Source organism: Leucoraja erinacea, chromosome 5 (assembly GCF_028641065.1).
Source record: "Leucoraja erinacea ecotype New England chromosome 5, Leri_hhj_1, whole genome shotgun sequence".
Lineage (NCBI taxonomy): Eukaryota > Metazoa > Chordata > Chondrichthyes > Rajiformes > Rajidae > Leucoraja > Leucoraja erinaceus.
Genome location: NC_073381.1, coordinates 52667829 through 52687742, shown reverse-complemented (window position 1 = coordinate 52687742; position 19914 = coordinate 52667829). Strand labels below are relative to the sequence as shown.

The 19914-nt window shown below is 42.1% G+C and overlaps 1 protein-coding gene across 1 annotated transcript in view; it reads left to right on the top strand.

The window, feature by feature from the left end:
• Window positions 1–19914, top strand: part of LOC129697253 (venom phosphodiesterase 2-like) — an 84114-nt gene that overhangs the window by 42891 nt on the left and 21309 nt on the right. Inside the window, exons 9-17 of the mRNA XM_055635608.1 lie at window positions 77–142; window positions 4084–4156; window positions 5738–5846; window positions 7226–7357; window positions 9797–9828; window positions 13113–13243; window positions 15432–15501; window positions 16705–16792; window positions 18868–19040. Of these exons, the coding sequence (XP_055491583.1) occupies window positions 77–142; window positions 4084–4156; window positions 5738–5846; window positions 7226–7357; window positions 9797–9828; window positions 13113–13243; window positions 15432–15501; window positions 16705–16792; window positions 18868–19040 (874 nt within the window). The remainder of the gene's footprint in view (window positions 1–76; window positions 143–4083; window positions 4157–5737; window positions 5847–7225; window positions 7358–9796; window positions 9829–13112; window positions 13244–15431; window positions 15502–16704; window positions 16793–18867; window positions 19041–19914) is intronic.

The window sequence follows — 19914 nt, the reverse complement described above, 5'->3', positions numbered from 1 at the left end:
CATCAACAATGTAAGCAAATGTTTATCTTGAATTTTTTTTGGTCTCATTTATTCACATAACTCTTTGTATTTTCAGATCAATTCCATTTGAAGATAGAGTGTTGACTATTTTGAAATGGCTAAGTTTACCTGAATCTGAGCGGTAATTTTTTTCTTTGACATTTAGCTTTATTATTAATAATATAAACTTGACCATGTTATGTTCCATTATTCATTCTGATCTCCTTGGCTTTAGTTGTTCCATTTACCAGTAAATAGGCTTCACTGTCGTCCAAAACATACTCCTCAGCCTCTGTTTTCTTCTTTTTGTCTTTGTGTGCCAATTCTTGTAATGTGCTTCCTTTTTCACATGTTATGCCTGATGTCTACATTTATGTTTAACTTTTACTTTCTTTGCTGCTACACATCAGTCTTCCTGCTATATCATAGTCACAGAGTAGCATAGTCATATAGCACATAAATAGGCCCGTAGGCCCACTTACCTAGCATTGAACATCAATCCGGCACTAAATTCATTTTAATCTTCCCACACAGAAACATAGTAAATAGGTGCACGAGGAGGCCATTCGGCCCTTCGAGCCAGCACCGCAATTCATTGCGATCATGGCTGATCGTCCCCAATCAATTACCCGTGCCTGCCTTCTCCCCATATCCCTTGATTCCACTAGCCCCTAGAGCTTTATCTAACTCTCTCTTAAATCCATCCAGTGATTTGACCTCCACTGCCCTCTGTGGCAGGGAATTCCCCAAATTCAGAACTCTCTGGATGAAAAAGTTTTTCTCACCTCTTAAATGACCTCCCCTTTATTCTAAGACTGTGGCCCCTGGTTCTAGACTCGCCCAACAATTGGGAACATTTTTCCTGCAACTAGCTTGTCCAGTCCTTTTATCTATATTACTAAAACTCTGTTCTTGACCGCTTTTGGCGATCTGTGCTGCGATTTCCGAGAGAACGCCGCCACCTACGGCCGTCATTTTTGGCCACCTCGCTCAGAGCCCCCCTCCGCCGCACGTGTGCCGAGGATTTTTCCCGTCAATGAAATATGACAGAGATATTAATGTTTTTACAAAATTCCCCATTCTCTCTGCTGCTCCTGCTGGTGGGATGGGGGAGGGACTATAAAACCAGGAAGTGGTGTGTCTCAATCAGTCTCTACAACATGGAGGTCTGAGCTCTGAATGACTGAACAAATGTCTACACAGCTGTGAGTAAGTACCCTTAATTTGGTTTGAAAATGAAAATATGGTTATGGTTAGTTTGAAGGAAAAAACGCACTGCCTGCAAATGGTTGTGTTTGGGGGGGGGGTTGGGGGTTGGGTCTCTCTCTCCCTCTCCCCTCCCCCCCCCCCCCCCCCCCTCCCCCTCCCCCTCCCCCCCCCCCCCCCCCCCCCCCCCCCCCCCCCCCCCCCTCCCCCCCCCTCCCCCCTCTCCCCCCCCCCCCCTCTCTCCTCTCCCCCCCCTCTCTCTCCCCCACTCCCCTCCATCCCCTCCCTGTCCCCCACCTCTCTCCCTTAACACCCTCTCTCTCCTCCCCTTTCTCTCTGTCTCTGCCCCTTCGCTCTCTGCCCTCACTCTCTACCCCCTCCCCTCCCCCCCTCTAGATATGACTGCAAGTTGGGGGCTATGCGTCAGTAGATAGGGTGGTTATGGGGTAAAAGCGTACGTTGGGGGAACAGACCCAACGGGTCAGCATTTGGTCTAGTATATTACTAAAAGTCTGATCTTGACCGCTTTTGGCTCGCTGTGCTGTTATTTCTGAGAGAACGCTGCCACCTACGGCTGTCATTTTTGGCAACCTCGCTCAGAGCACCCCTCGGCCTTCCTGGCTGGAGGATATTTTCCATCGATGAAAAATCAGAGAGATATTAATGTTTTTAAATAATTTGCCATTCTCTCTGCTGCCCCTGCTGGTGGGAGGGGGAGGGATTATAAAACCAGGAAGTGGTGTGCCTCACTCAGTCTCTGCAAGATGGAGGAAACCGTCACATCTCTCTGAATAACACTGAACACATGTTGACTCAACTGTGAGTGCCCTTAATGTGGTTTGAAAATGAAAATATTGTTGGTTTGAAGTCAAAAATGCACTGCTAATGAAGTAAAAATGCACTGCTAATGGTTGTTAGTGTTTAAAAAATGTTGCAAATCTCTCTCCTGTCAATCACACCATGAAGGCCACACCTTTTCCGGTGGAAGAGGGAGGGATTATAAAACCCTGAAGTGTGGGTGTGGCTCAGTCTCACTATGATGGGGGGAGGGAGAGGTCACAACTTTGAGCTGTGAATCAACTGAACACACTGAATGTCTTACTGAACTGGTGGTTTCACCTTGCTTGAAATTGTATGAAATTGTATGAAACTGCATTTGAATGTGGTGTTGTTGCACCCTGCATGAAATGGTATGAAACTGCATTTGAATTTGGTGGCCTTGCAACCTCCTTGAATGGTATGAAACTGCACTTGAATTTGGTAGTCTTGCACCCTGCTTGAAGTGGTAGGAAACTGAACCCGAGTTTGGTGGCCTTGCACCCTGCTCGAAGAGGTAAGAAACTGCACTTGAATTTGGTGGCCTTGCACCCTGCTTGAAATGGTAGGAAAATGGATTTGAATGTGGTGGCCTTGCAGTCTGCTTGAAATGGAATTTCAAGGAATAGTCATGAGTCAACTGCCAGCCCACCAGCTGTGAGTGAGCTGCCAGCACATCAGGCTTGAGGGACTGAGCAGCCACCCCAAGAATCCATTTGGCTCACAATGTCCATACTAGCTCTCTGGAGACCAGAAGTCCCTGCAGCCAACAACACCCATACCAGCTCTCCAGAAAGCCGTACCCCCCCCCCCCCTTCCCCCCACCCACTGGCCACCAATATTGGAATTGGTGGAGAAGTGAAATATTGCGTTGGGGGCCCAGCCCTCCCGTGTGAACATGGGACCCAATGGGTCCCACTTAGTCTAGTAATTTTATATGTTTCTATCAGAAATCCCCTCATCTCTCTAAACTCCAGTGAATACAAGCCTAGTCTTTCCTCATATGACAGTCCCGCCATCCCAGGGATCAATCTCATGAACCTACGCTGCACTGCCTCAATCACAAGGATGTCCTTCCACAAATTAGGGGACCAAAACTGTACACAATACTCCAGATGTGGTCTCACCAGAGCCCAATACAACTGCAGAAGAACCTCTTTACTCCTATACTGAAATCCTCTTGTTATGAAGGCCAACCATCCATTAGCTTTCTTCACTGCCTGCTGTACCTGCACGCCAACTTTCAGTGACCTGTGTGTACAAGGACACCCAGGTCTCGCTGTACCTCCCCCTTACCTAACCCCATTGAGATAATAATCTGCCCCCTTGTTTTTGCCACCAAAGTGGATAACCTCACATTTCTCTATAATACCCTCAACGCCCTGGGTTCTGCCACTTACCAACACACTAGTGGTAATTTACAGAGGCCAATTAACGTATCAACCTGCACATCGTTGAGATGTGAAAGGCAGCAGATCCCAGGGATCACATTTAAACTCCACTCAGACAGCTCTGGATGTCAGGGGGTGACAGGAACTGTGAGACAGTGGCTCCACTAGCTGTGACACTGCACCAACTTTTCCTATCCTGGATTCAGCCTGTCCCAGTCCTCCCCTGTCTATAGTTCCAGGTATGCCATTCTTTCTCAGGACCCAATCTATACCAAATGAAGGGAAAAAGAGAAAGTAAAAAAAGAAACATACATAGCATGTTGAAGGAAAAGATGAGGACAAAAAGAAACAACTAAAGACAAAGAAAGAAACATCATGAGTCTGGGAGATATATAAAAGAGGGGGTAAAAACAACAGGGAGCATCACAGATAGAGACAAGAATGAGAAGAAACATGTATGATTTAGAGAGGGAATGAGAGGGGGAGGCATACATTGACAGATATAGAACATTACAAGGAGAGTATATGAGATAAGTTGTATGATTGAGATGGGAAGAAAGATGCAACAACTACTGTGAGCAATGCCATAATTCTACCATTAAAATTAACAATACAATTTTGCTGAACATCTTACTCGTTGTTTACTAATTCATTGATTTTGTTAAATTAGGCCAGATTTGTATACCCTTTATTTCCAAGAACCAGACCGTGCTGGACATCGTTATGGACCTGTTAGTGGCGAGGTGAGTTTGGGGTTTTTAATTAAGTGTTTGAAATATATTTATTACCTATTTTGACAATGTTTACTTGCCTTGCACACATCTTTCTTAGATCTATAATTGTAAACTCGCTTCTTGTACTAAAGGATGATTCAATTATTTTTTACTTTGATCCCTTCCCTACTGTTGCTGTATCGATTTTGTTTTTGAAATATAGCAATCCTTATACTTATACTACTCCCACCATGGCATTTTCTTTGCCCATGCTTCTTCTCATTAAGTATTACATATGTTATCTTGACCAACATGTCAGTCTGCAGCAGACCATTAGTAGTAATCCTGTCTTGATTTCTTGTCAAATCATCTTCTCTGATTTAACAGTTCTCTTGAATATAAAAAGCAGTCCTTTTTTCATATTCCACTGGACACATCAGGTTGCCATTTTCTGGGAGGGTGGTTGGATTTACCACCATAATCCCTGAAATATAGAGTCGTAGGGCTGTACAGCGCAGACAAGCCCAACTTGTCCATGCCTACCGTGTTGCCTGTCTACACTAAACCCATGTGTCTGCACTTGGGCCTGTAACCCTCTTCTACTTTCCGAACCTAATACCTGTCCAAATGTTGCATTGATTGCATTGATCTCTGTTGTCTCCTCTGGCAGCCTGTTCCACATAACCCACTCTTAGTGTGAAAAACCTGCCTCTCAGAACTTCTTTACATTTTATACCGCTCACCTTAAACCTGATAACTACCGTTTTTGACACGCTGCGAAAGAGACTCTGACTATCTTTTCTTTCTATGCCCCTCATTATCTTATAAACCTCAATAAGGTTAACCCCCAGCTTCCTGCGTTGCTATGAGAACAAACCCAGCCTATCCAATCTCTCCTTGTAATTCCCGGCAACATCACTTCTACACATTCTGTTGCCTCCACGTAATTTCTGTAGCACAGTGACCAGGAGGTTCTACACTATTTCAAGTGTTAACATCCTAACCAATGTTTTGTGTGACTGCAGCATGATATCCCAACTCTTATAATCATAGTCTCCTACCTTAAAAAAAACATTATTAATGCCTTTTATATTTATAGCACAGCAATTTGTCTGCTAACTTAGCAATTATAATTTATTGTGCTGTTTTATTTATTTATTTTATTATTTATTTTGAATAGAATGAAAGAATAAAAAACAAGTGTGAAACAGCATACAAAAAACAAAACAAGAATATTTATAAAGTGTCATAAACAATATCTATAAATAAACGAAATCATATGTGTCCGAATACCTCAGATATCTTGTATTAATTGTCCCTTAGACAATTCGCTGAGAAACCAGCTGAAATGTGTAATACTTCACTATCATGCTGTGAGTAGTTTTGCAACAGAGTTTTCACACTTGGTGATGTTAAACTGTGGTTATTTTCTGGTTTTGTATCAGTAGTGAGACAATCTCACTAAAAAATATATCACTTTTAGAGCAGCTCATTTTTAGTACTGTTTGGATGAATTCAAGATATAATGTCTTGAATATTTAATTAAATCATTCTCTCTGATTGAATAATTTTGCCTTTTTTAATTGAAAGTGACTGTTGCTCATTTTGCAGGTGGTTAAAGCTTTGCAGAGAGTTGATCAGATCATAGGAATGTTGATGAATGAGCTCAAACAGAGGAATTTACATAACTGCGTTAACCTCATCGTCTTAGCTGATCATGGTATGAGCATTGTTGTGTCAATTTTCATCAAAGCAAAATATATTGTTGGGAAAATGAGTAGCAAACATCAACTTACTGAAAGGATATTATTGAAATGTTTTTTAAGAGATTAACATAGTGGAGATACCAAAACCTATTTACATCACAATGCACAGAACAAATTATTATTCTTAATTTAGTTTAGATACGGCGTGGAAACAGGCCCTTCGGCCCACTGAATCCGTGCCGACCCGTACACTAGCACTATCCTGCACTAGGGACAATTTACAATTATACCAAGCCAATTAGTCTACAAACCTGTACATCTTTGGAGTGTGGGAGGAAACTGGAAATCCCAGAGAGAACTGGGTGACAGTGTGAACTGTGAGGAGGATGCTATGAAAATGCAGGGCGGCTTGGACAGTTTGGGTGAGTGGGCAGATGCATGGCAGATGCAGTTTAAAGTGGATAGATGTGAGATTATGTGGATAAATGTGAGGGCCCTAGTGAGACCACACCTGGAGTATTGTGTGCAGTTTGGGTCCCCTAATTTGAGGATGGACATTCTTGCTATTGAAGGAGTGCCCCTAATTTGAGGATGGACATTCTTGCTCTCTGTGTGAACATTTATCCAAGTGACTTAAATATAATAAAATTAAAATTCACTTGAAGAGATTTGCACCAGAGCTAGAAAGGTGTAATATTGTGGTCCGCTACTAAATTAAATCAAGGTAATTCAGTGTTAGGAGAATTAATCAGCTGGCTGATATACTGGCACCCACACAGCAATAGAAAAACTGCAGTCTGCTGACCTAAACAGACATCTGCTGAGCAAGGCTTCACTGCACAGTAAAAATTGTAAGAGTTATATCATTAATTGTTATGTATGATATTTATGAACCAAAGTGGACACAAAGGGAATAATAAAATTGAAGGACATGTTGAAGTTTAATTTCCGCACTCGATACAGATGTTACTGTTATCCAGTAATGTTATCCAGAACCAGGGGTCACAGTTTAAGAATAATGGGTAGTCCATTTAGGACTGAGATGAGGAAATACTTCTTCACCCAGAGAGTTGTGAATCTGTGGAATTCTCTGCCACAGAAGACAATGGAGGCCAATTCATTGGATGTTTTCAAGAGAGAGTTAGATATAGCTCTGAGAGCTAACGGAATCAAGGGATATGCGGAAAAAACAGGAATGGGATACTGATTTTGCACTATCAGCTATGATCATATTGAATGGCTCTAAGGACCAAATGGCTTACTCCTGCATCTATTTTCTATGTCAATGTTTTACTTTTGGAAAAATTAACCCTTTCAATTGGAAGCATTAAACTTTAAAGATCTAGATTTTATTTCAATGAGATATTACAATGTTTCCTCTGATATATTTCAGGAATGGAAGAAACTTCCTGTGACCGTGTTGAGTATATGACCAACTACTTTGACAGTGTGAAGGATATATTTGTTTACAGAGGCTCGGCTCCTCGCATCCGAGCCAAAAATGTTCCTGAGGACTATTTGTCATGTAAGTACTTATTCCCAAATTAAAACCAGGATTGGTTAAAGTAGCACAATTTTATGTACAACATAATCAATAGTAACAACATAAGATAACATAAGTAAGCCATTCAGTCCCTACTGTTCACTCTACCACTCAAAAAGATCATGGGAGATATTTTATCACCGCTCCACCATCCTGTCTTATATCCATTGATCCCTTAAAATAGCAACATTGTTATTAATCTCGGCCTCAAATGTATACAGTCACTGAGCTGCCACAGCAACTTTGAGTAGAGAATTCCAATAATTCACCCACCTCTGGGTGAAGACATTTCTTCCCTGCTGTGTCTTGAATAGCTGGCTTCATATTTTGAAACTGAATCCCTGGTTCTGAAAACACCAGCCAGGGGAAACTTTATTCAGGCATTTACCTTGTGAAAGCCAGTAATAGGTTTGTGTGCTTCTTCCTAATTCTTTTAAGCCCCTGTCTGCATAATCTTCCTTCAAAGGGCAGAATCCCCTCACAGGAATCATCCTGGCAAATCTGTGCACATGCCCTCTAGTGCAAGAATATCTTTCCTTAGATAGGGACGCCAGACATATGCATTATACGCTTATGAGGCTCACCCTGGCCTCCATATAATTGGAGCAAAGTATTCACTCTGAGATATTGCCTGTCTCTCTGCGTTACTCCAGCACCTTGTGTCTATCTTTGGCTGGCTCAACCAGCATCTATAGACATAGAAACATAGAACATAGAAACATAGAACATAGAAATTAGGTGCAGGAGTAGGCGATTCGGCCCTTCGAGCCTGCACCGCCATTCAATATGATCATGGCTGATCATCCAACTCAGTATCCCGTACCTGCCTTCTCCCCATACCCTCTGATCCCCTTGGCCACAAGGGCCACATCTAACTCCCTCTTAAATATAGCCAATGAACTGGCCTCAACTACCCTCTGTGGCAGAGAGTTCCAGAGATTCACTACTCTCTGTGTGAAAAAAGTTCTCCTCATCTCGGTTTTAAAGGATTTCCCCTTTATCCTTAAGCTGTGACCCCTTGTCCTGGACTTCCCCAACATCGGGAACAATCTTCCTGCATGTAGTTTCTACGTTTTCACCCATTTGATCATATTTGGTCCAAATCCCTCTGAAGCTTTCCTTTCCATGTACTTTTCAACTGTTTTTTAAATGCTATTACAGTACCTGCCTCAATCACCTCCTCTGGCAGCTTTTTCCATCTACCCTATACCCTCCACCCTATGTGAAAAAGTTGCCCCTCAGGTTTGTATTAAATCTTTCCCCTTTCACCTATACTTATGTGCTCTGGTTCTTGATTCTCCTAACTTGGGCATAATAATTCACCCCATCTATTCCCATCATAATTTTATACACGTCTATAAAATCATCCCCCAGTCTTCTACACCCCACAAAATAAAGTCCTAGCCTGCCCAACCTCTCCATTTAGCTCAGGCCCTCGGGTCCTGGCAACTTCCTTGGAAATATTTTCCGTGCTCGTCCAGCTCAATGACATCCTTCTTATAGCATGGTGACCAAAACCGAACACTATACTCCAAATGTGGCTCCACTATCGTCTTAAATTGTAACTCTAATTTCTCCAACACTATTGTCCGCAATAACCAAGCTGACCTCCCGGTGGCTCAGCACTTCAACTCCCCCTCCCACTCCGTCTCCTGGGTCTCCTCCATGGCCATAGCGAGCAGCACCGGAAATTGGAGGAACAGCACCTCATATTCCGTTTGGGGAGTCTGCATCCTGGGGGCATGAACATCGAATTCTCCCAATTTTGTTTGTCCTTGCTGTCTCCTCCCCTTCCTCAGTCCCCCTGCTGTCTCCTCCCATCCCCCAGCCTTCGGGCTCCTCCTCCTTTTTCCTTTCTTGTCCCCGCCCCCGATCAGTCTGAAGAAGGGTTTCGGCCCGAAACGTTGCCTATTTCCTTCGCACCATAGATGCTGCTGCACCTGCTTAGTTTCTCCAGCTTTTTTGTGTACCTTCGATTCTCCAGCATCTGCAGTTCCTTCTTAAACACCATAAATGAACCACCTTGACTTGTGCTATACTTTTCCTTTTATCCAAATCTATCAAAACTTTTACAGTCTTCGGAATGATGTAAGTAAATGCTTTTGTATAACACTTCAAATGCATTAATTTTGTTACTAGTGAATGGTTAATTGTGGGTTTATTTGCTAATTTATTTCCGACACCTTTGTTCTGGTTTAAATGTAATAAGCCCAAAGTTTTGCAGGAGATTTTTTAGCCTTTTCCCAGAACTTTGTCTCGCTTATGATGTTAGTTGAGGGTCACAAACTACAATGGAACTGCACACCGAGCATGTAATTTTACCCTCATTAGGCCTGGGGCAAGAGGGAATCAAAGTAGATCTAAATTACAACTCCTACAGATTTCTATGAATTTTTTACAATGATTTGGTTTTTTTTCCAGTTGATCCAGAAGGAGTTGTTAAGAACATTTCTGTAAGTAATTAAAAATAATATCCATTTGCTGTAAAGATTCGACTGGATTTTGCAGGGAATTGCCAATGAGTTCAGGATTACTTGCAAGAATTGGAAACTTTGCACTTGCTGGCTGTGGTTCACTTGCTATTTCCCAACTACATTGTGGACTGAACAGTCATGGATGCAAGAGTTGAGTGCAATGTTGCAACCATTTCCCTGTACTTACCTCAGGAATCCACATGAAGAACTTCTGCTATATATTCAATATGTGTAAGAAGGAGCTGCAGATGCTGGTGTAAATCATGGTGAAAATTTATAAACCAAAGATAGACACAAAAAGCTGGAGTAACTCAGCAGGACAGGCAGCATGTCTGGAGAGAAGGAATGGGTGAGAAGGATCTCGACCCGAAATGCCACCCATTCCTACTCTCCAGAGATCCTGCCCGTCCCGCTGAGTTACTCCAGCTTTTTATGTCTATCTTATGATATATTTAACATGACTCCTAGAATTCTCTTCCACTGATGTCAATGGAAGTGAATTATAAGGGAATACAGTGGCTTGCAAAAGTATTCATACCCCTTAAATTTTTCCACATTTTGTCACGTTACAACCACAAATGTAAATGTATTTTATTGGGATTTTATGTGATAGACCAACACAAAGTGGTGCATAATTGTGAAGTGGAAGGAAAATGATACATGGTTTTCAAATTTTTTTACAAATAAAAAACTGAAAAGTGTGGCGTGCAAAAGGTTTCAGCCCCCTTTACTCTGATACCCCTAAATAAAATCCAGTGCAACCAATTGCCTTCAGAAGTCACCCAATTAGTAAATAGAGTCCACTTGTGTGTAATCTAATCTCAGTATAAATACAGCTGTTCTGTGAAGGCCTCAGAGGTTTGTTAGAGAACATTAGTGAACAAACAGCATCATGAAGCCCAAGGAACACACCAGACAGGTCAGGGATAAAGTTGTGGGGAAGTTTAAAGCAGGGTTAGGTTATAAAAAAAATCCCAAGCTTTGAACATCTCACGGAGCACTGTTCAATCCATCATCCGAAAATGGAAAGAGTATGGCACAACTGCAAACCTACCAAGACATGGCCGTCCACCTCAACTGACATGCTGGGCAAGGAGAGCATTGGTCAGAGAAGCAGCCAAGAGGCCCATGGTAACTCTGGAGGAGTTGCAGAGATCCACAGCTCAGGTGGGAGAATCGGGCCACAAATCGGGCCTTTATGGAAGAATGGCAAGAAGAAAGCCATTGTTGAAAAAAAAAAAGCCATAAGAAGTCCTGTTTGCAGTTTGCCACAAGCTATGTTGGGGACACAGCAAACATGTGGAGGAAGGTGCTCTGGTCAGATGAGACCAAAATTTAAGTTTTTGGCCTAAATGCAAAACGCTATGTGTGGCGGAAAACTAACACTGCACATCACCCTGAACACACCATCCCCAATGTGAAACATGATGGTGGCAGCATCATGCTGTGGGGATGCTTTTCTTCTGCAGGGACAGAGAAGCTGGCCAGAGTTGATGGGAAGATGGATGGAGCCAAATACAGGGCAATTCTGGAAGAAAACCTGTTAGAGTCTGCAAAAGACTTGAGACTGGGGTGGAGGTTCACCTTCCAGCAGGACAACGACCCTAAACATACAGCCAGAGCTACAATGGAATGGTTTAGATCAAAGCATATTCATGTGTTAGAATGGCCCAGTCAAAGTCCAGACCTAAATCCAATTGAGAATCTCTGGCAAGACTTGAAAATTGCTGTTCATAGACGCTCTCCATCCAATCTGACTGAGCTCGAGCTATTTTGCAAAGAAGAATGGGCAAAAATTTCAGTCTCTAGATGTGCAAAGCTGGTAGAGACATACCCCAAAAGACTTGCAGCTGTAATTGCAGCGAAAGGTGGTTCTACAAAGTATTGACTCAGGGGGCTGAATACTTTTGCACGCCACACTTTTCAGTTTTTTATTTGTTAAAAAATGTTAAAAACCATGTATCATTTTCCTTCCACTTCACAATTATGCACCACTCTGTGTTGGTCTATCACATAAAATCCCAATAAAATACATTTACGTTTGTGGTTGTAACGTGACAAAATGTGGAAAAGTTCAAGGGTTATGAAAACATTTGCAAGCCACTGTAACAGTTTTAGTTTTTATTTTAAATGTTTTGCAATGTTCTTTATAATCTTAAGTATTTTTTAACAATCTGATTTATCTTTGTAGTTTGAAATGTTTTTGGATATGAGAAAATCTAGAAAATATTTAAAATAATTTATGTTTAGACAGCTGTTCAAGTTTGGGTGTGGGGTTTTACAACTCAGTCAGCTGTAAAAAGTTATTTCTGTATTTACACATGCAGTGCATATTTAAGATTGGTGAGTTCATTCCATCGCTTCCTCCTGTTTACTATTCTTGATAGCACTCTCCTGGCATCTTTTCACCCAGTCAGCATCGGCCAATTTGTCAAATATCCCACACACTACTGCAAGTGTTCACATTCCCAATAATGATAATTATTTTGTTTCCTCTCCACAGATGCTACATTCCCTGAGTGTTTACAACAATTGCAGTGTTCTATATCTCATATTGCCTTTCATCCCTTTCTCTCACACCTCCCGTTTCATCTTCTTCTGCTTGCTTCTTCTCCAGGCCGATCATTTGCGATTAACAAACATTCACTGCCCTCACTTGGCCTAATTTACGCTCATTCTTCTTGTTCTTTCTACCACTCTCATCTCTGCAACATAAAATATGCTGGTTTCCTAACTCTGCCATTCATAGTCATACAGCATGGAAACAGGCCCTTCTGCCCAATTTGCCCATGCTGACCAAGATGCCCCATCTACACTATTCTCACCTGACCCTGCATCTGACCCATATCCCTCTAAACCTTTCCTATCTATAGGTTCCTGGTTAATTGACATATTAATACATCTGCTCTCTGCAAAGCAGCCTAACCTGCTGTATATTCCAGCATTCTCTGTTTTTATTTTAATTTCATATTTTCAGTATTGGTAAGTATGTTAAGTATTTTCAGTATGGTAAGCATATTAGTAAGGTGGAACTAAAACACCTTAACTAAAACACATATGTAATCTATTATTTTTTCAGCAAATATCCCAATAAAGCTGCTTAAAAATTATAATTTAAAAATAATCTTTCACGCAGCAAACATTCTGCTCCCTTTGAACCATTGTTCTTTCATAGTATAGAAAGATTTGGGTTTCATTACTGGGGCATAAAATTATAAAGTTATCACCTGTTTATTTCTAATGCTTGTTTTATTACTCCTTAGTGCAAGAATCCAAACCAGCATTTTATACCATATGTGGCCCGTGACCTGCCAAAGCGTTTTCACTATGCCGCCAACACTAGGATAGACAAGGAGGTCCTTCTGTACTTGGACACACAATGGCTGGCTGGGCGGTATGTCATTTTATTCAGCTTTGGTGCCTAATTTATAATCGCCACTTTTCCTACGATATTATACTGAGATACCTAAACATTTCTGATATACATGACTTCTTACTGATATCCACTGTAGTTATCTTTAATGGAAACAAAATATGCAATTATCTCCTGCTCTTTCCAGATTTTACCCATGTAGATATTGTTCTACAATATGTAGTATTTGTTCTATTACATCCCAGACACTGTGAAATAATATTTCATTGGGAATGCCATTCCACCTCTTCCTTTCCAGTCTCCCTCTCTGCCTTTCTAAATATTACTTTTTTTCCAGCCTTATTTTTGCCCTACTTTCTAAATTTAGGCCATAAGCTGCCACAGCCAGACATAAAAACAGTTTTTATCCACGAGTAGTTGCTGTGATGGTATTTCAGTCTCAGTCACAGAGGCCAACGTCAGGAAATCCTTCAGAGGGGTGAACCCCCGAAAAGCACCTGGACCTGATGGTATACCCGGTCGTGTTCTAAAAACCTATGCGGACCAACAGGCTGGAGTTTTTATGGACATTTTCAACCTCTCACTTCTGAGGTCTGAGGTTCCCACCTGCTTTAAAAGGGCATCAATTATACCAGTGCCCAAGAAGAGTAAGGTGACGTGCCTCAATGACTATTGACCAGTAGCACTAACGCTGGTGGCGATGAAGTACTTTGAGAGGTTGATCATGGAGCAAATCAACTCCTACCTCGACATAAACCTGGACCCACTGTAGTTCGCTTACCGCCACAACAGATCAACGGTGGATGCGATCTCGCTGGCCCTCCACTCCGCTCAGGACCACTTGGACAACAAAAACTCATGTCAGGCTGTTAATCAACGATTACAGCTCGGTATTTAACACATTCAAGATCCTCCTTTATGACTACAAAGCCCTTAACGGGCTTGCCCTCACCTACATCAATAGTCTGCTTACTCACCACACCACCTCCAGGTCCCTCAGATTGGCTGACTTTGGGTTACTGAACATCCCGTGGTCTAGGCATAAGGTCAGGGGTGACGGCGTCTTTGCGGTTGCAGCTTTATCCCTCTTCCCATCAGAACTGCCCCCTCCATCGACTCCTTTAAGTCGAGACTTAAAACTCATCTTTACTCTCATGACTTTCTTGACATCCTCTGAGTGAGGGCTAAATGTATGTATTTATGTATGTACTTAATCTATGAACCATTGTTGTATAACATTAGTACCTCCACCAATGTAAAGCACTTTGGCCAACGGGAGTTGTTTTTTAAATGTGCTATTGAAATTATTAGTGACTTGACTTGACTTGACAGTCTCTCTTCATAACTGAAATACTTAATACCAGACAACTTCATAGTGAATCTTTGCAATCACATATTTCTAATAGTGCTGCACATAATAGTCCACCTGTGGCCTTGCTAATGTTTTATATTAATATATCAATCCGATTCTCACCATGTGGGCATAAACATAGGCACTTCTCATCCTGCACTAGATTTTCAACTTATTTTCCCTGCAAAGACGTTGCATTAGCAAGATGCATTCTTTGTGATAGCTCTTATGTTAGTTATCACTTCAGTGCCCCAGTGACGTGATCCTTATTTCATGCACCAAACATGAATCACTTGTTAATCTTTCTTACTTGGCTCTCCTTAACCTGTTAAAGTCCAGCAGACAGAAATTTTAACTGGAAATCAATACCGTAAAGTCTCATTTTTCAATGTAATGCCTAACTCTGCAATTCACTTTTCAATACCTCTAACACATTCATGCATTGCATCTAAACTTGACCACAATCTCTGCTCCTTTTTCATCCAAGTTCAGAGAGGCAGCATATCCTTTGAAATTGATTGATACTTTATTGTCATGTGTACTTGGTACAGTGAGAATCTTTGTTTACATACTGTGCAAGGATGCAAGAGTCCTTGCACAGATGTAAAGGCTGCCGACAAACTTACAAAAGTATTCAATATAGTCCCTCTTCCTTCTTCCCCAACTGTTTTCCCCCCACATCCCCATGTATCTCACAGTATGTTTGCCTCCATTCAAATCGGGCATGTACAGCTATAACCTGCAATCTCCAGCAAGTGTGGTACGTAAGGATACCTGTATTTTTTCTTTTACATTGTCTTATTGTTTTATCATTTCCATTCTTTGCAATTGATATCCTGATTTAACCTTTTTTTTCAGAGATAAGGATGCATTCAGGTTCTGCAATGGTGGAGCTCATGGCTATGATAATGAATATGAAAACATGCATGTAAGTAACTAAATATATTAAACTGTGTTATATCTAAGGAGTTGTCATTCAAATCGGGGGCAGTACTATGTGTAGTTGATAATTTTTTCTTTATCAATGTTTTATCATTTCCATTCTTTGCAATTGATACTGATTTAGTTTTTTCAGAGATCACTAGGTTCTGCAACATCAATATGAAAACATGCATGTAAGTGACACCAGTTGTCATTTGACATAGTTAAAATTCTGCTTTTTCCAGTTATTCTGCATTCAGTTTCTGCATTCTGGTACAGAATGTCATCTACCATAACCAAATGTTAGAAAATGGCTCAGCTCATCTTGAAAATTATAACAGCACAATGATTTTCCATTAACTTTCAAATTGCCATGACATATCACAAAAATAGATAATGTGACAGCGAATATACTGTTTCCTTGGTGCTATGACTCAGTACATGCTTTGGTCTGGATCTTGGAATGCATCTGGAAGTTATCAGCTGCCATTAGTGTGGTATATGTGAAAACAATGGAGAGGTAATTTTATGAGCCAGTTTTCCAATGGGGTTATTTACAGTAATTGGTGTGCATTATGACTGTAAACTGGTATTGCTATAATATCAGGTATATGATAGCAATGAGATTGTAATGGAACAATAAGTAACATACTTGCAAAGTTCCAATCAGATATTTTTAATCAGTGAAATTTTACAACAGTAGCATTGACTTCTAAAATCATCCTCCTGGTGGATAATTGACTTTTTTTAACTTGAGTAATAAATAGTAAAATATAATATAATATTTTACTAGGGGCTAGTGGAGTCAAGGGATGTGGGGAGAAGGCAGGCACGGGGTTATTGATAGGGGACGATCAGCCATGATCACAATGAATGGTGGTGCTGGCTCGAAGGGCCGAATGGCCTCCTCCTGCACCTATTTTCTATGTTTCTATGTTTCTATAATTCAATTGCCAACAGAGTTTTCTTGCAAAATGTAAAAGAAAATAGATGTAAATTTGCAAGGTTGAAAATAATAACGCTGATGAAGTTTCTCATTATAATTGTAATTAAAGACGTAAGCCCTGTTTCTTGGAGAATGTTTATTTTGAAAGAATTAAGGCCAATAATTTAATTTAAATTGTCCATTTGAACACTTTTTAAACTAAATTGTCCAAACTGTATTTGCAATTTTGTGTTAACTGCCTTTTGCCTTGATGGAAAATTCCAGACTATCTTCATAGCTAATGGACCTGGCTTCAAATTCAAGACGGAGGTCAATTCATTCGACAATATTGAACTCTACAATCTGATGTGTGGTAGGTGGTTTTAATATTGGAATAAAGTCTACAATTCCAAGGAATTATAATGCTGGAACTTCCCTGGCTCATGAAAGGCATCTTTTCTTGCCAACAATATTCTCCACAGTGAAGATATAACAGGGCACATTAGGTTTATTCTTGGACGAAAATTACTGGCAGTTAATTCTTGCAACTTGCAGCGTTGCAATTTTAGTGCAACCTCTTGACTGCTTCCATCCTGAAATGGTATCACTCTTCTTCCTGCTTGTTGACCACAAGCAATCAACAAAGCAGAGAAGTAGTCATAAAGCAGAGAAAGCATAAAGTTGAAGTTGAATTGGGACGACAGATGGCGCAATGGGCTAAGTGTTCGGCTGGCGACCGGAAGGTAGCCGGTTCGAATCCCGCTTGGAGTGCATACTGTCGTTGTGTCCTTGGGGCAAGACACTTCACCCACCTTTGCCTGTGTGTAAATGTAATGTAATTATGTGAAGCACTTTGGGGTCAATGCAAGTTGACTAAAAATGTGCTATATAAATAAGATTATTATATAAATAAGATTATTATAATACAAACGGTTAGACTTAGCTCAAACTGAGGCCACATATTTGGAGGCGGAGTAAATGGCGCGCAAATGACGGCCAAGTGGAACAGGCCCTTTACTTTCCATACCAGTGCTACAATTCCAGCACCTGTAGTTTCTTGTGTCTCCATCCCTTCGTATCGAGTTGAAGGTAAAGATGAAAGCATAAAGTTGAAGGTACAGTCGAAAGTAAGAAAATGAAGTGCATCCGACCTTCTTTTCAGAACACTTTGCTGATGCTGAGTCAGCGACAGGATGGGAGCCCAGATATTTTGGAATCCAATTTTCAGTTTGCCTCAGGCCTGTGCAATCAAGATTCAAGATTCAAGATAGATTTAATTGTCACGTGTGCCTGATGGCACAGTGAAATGAATTTCCATACAGCCATACAATAAAAATCAACAGGACACAACACACTATAGGGTTTGACATAAAACATCCCCACACAGCAGAATCAAAGTTTCCCACTGTGTGGGAAGGCACCAAAGTCAGTCTTCTTCCTCCACTATTCCCCGTGGTCAGGGCCTCCCCAAGCCCTCCGCAGTTGCCGCTACGGGCGGCCCGATGTTCAGGACCGCACGCCGGGGTGTTAAAAGTCCGACGTCGGGGCTGCGGGACGTCCTCAGCGGCGTGGACACAGAGTCGGCCCCCTCCTACCGGAGTCTGCGGCTTCCAAAGTCCGCAGGCCGCGCCGGGTGGAGACTGCTGCTGTAGACCCTCTGCAAGGCGCCCCAGGACTCCACGATGCCGTTCAGCGCCGCCCGCGTTGGAAGCTCTCCGCACCAGAGCTCCTCGATGTTGGAGCAGCGGCCCAACGCTCCGGAGCTCCAACGGCAACCCAGGTAGGCATCGCCCGCTCCGCGGTGACTCCAGCGCTGCGCCGCCGCTGTAGCAGCCCTGGTCCGGTTCCCGATCCCCGGCAGGAAACGCCGCTCCGATCCAGCTGGTAGGCCGTGAGGTGGGGGGCGAGGACACGACTCGGAAAAATAGTCGCGTCCCCGCCAGGAAGAGACGGAGAAACAGTTTCCCCCTTACCCTGCCCCCCTCCCCCACATAGAAAAGTTAAAGTTTCCCCCAACACAAAACTTTGGACTAACTAAAAATAATAAAAAAGACAGAAATAACAGACAGGCTGTAGGTAGAGGCTGCTGCCAGTGCAGCGCCCCCTAGCGAGAGTGTGGAATCATGGAAGTTGGACACAAGCTAAAGCCTGAGCAACAGAAACCTTCAGTCCTCTAGGGAACTACATGCTAATGTACAATCCAGTTATTTTGTTTATGAATCATGTATCTTTTTTGTTGTTTTACTTAGTCATTAAACTATTCCTTCAGATGTGCATTAAAACATCCAAACATCTCAGTGTGAAAGTGTTTGTGCCACACTTAAAATTACCTTACTCTGTATCCAAAGTCCATTTTTTACTGGTACCTACTCCTAGGCTATCAGAAATTCAAGGTAAATTTCTGAGGTGCAGAAATCTGACATGATTACTTTGTGGTGTTTCTGTTAGATCTATTGGATATCACACCTGCACCTAATAATGGAACTCATGGCAGCTTAAACCATCTGCTGAAGAAACCGCGCAAGAATCCTACTCATCCTCCCGAGGCATCTAGTTTAAAGGACTGTCACTTCACCACATTGAATCCAACTGACAATCTGGGATGTTCATGTGAAAATCAAGTAAGTAGAGGACTGGCATTTAATGAATTGTTGTAAACTTAGGATGGACTCAAAATGCTGGAGTAACTCAGCGGGTCAGCAGCATCTCTGGAGAAAAGGAATGGGTGACGTTTCAGGTCGAAATCCTTCTTCAGACTGAGAGTCAGTGTGGAGGGAAACTAGAGGTTTGAAACAGTTCAGAACACAGTGGTGCAGCAGCAGAGTAGCTGCCTCCAGGAGAAGCAAGTTCGATCCCGACTACGGGTGCTGTCTGTACGGAATGTGTACATTCTCCCCGTGACCGCGTGGGTTTTCACCGAGATTTTCGTTTTGCTCCCACAGTCCAAAGACATACAGGCTTGTAGGTTAATTGGCTTGGTGTATGTGTAAATTGTCCCCAGTGTGTGTAGCAGGCATGTGCCGTGAGTAATTACTCAGGGTAGGCAGTCAGTCGTCTTAAAAAAAATCTTAAACCGCGCTTGCACAGGTTGTTCTCCTCTCCGTAAAAATAAAGAATAAAAATAATGACAGTAACAATTCAATTTGCCCAAGGGTTCCAAATCTCCTTCATTCACAATTACTGAATGTGTGGGGGGTGAAGGGTGACGGCAGGTGGAGAGATGGTGGGAAAAACGGGAGCACGCCGGGACAAGTTGAATCAGTTGTGATCGTATTGAATGACAATACTAGTTCAAGGGACCAATTGGGGGGGAGAGTTCCTTTCACAGCGTGTGGGGAGTTTGGCCAGGGGTAAAGTTGCGGGGAGGGCAGGAGCGTTGAGAAGGAGGGGGTCAATAGACAATAGGTGCAGGAGTAGGCCATTCAGCCCTTCGAGCCAGCATCGCCATTCGATGTGATCATGGCTGATCATCCCCAATTAGTACCCCGTTCCTGC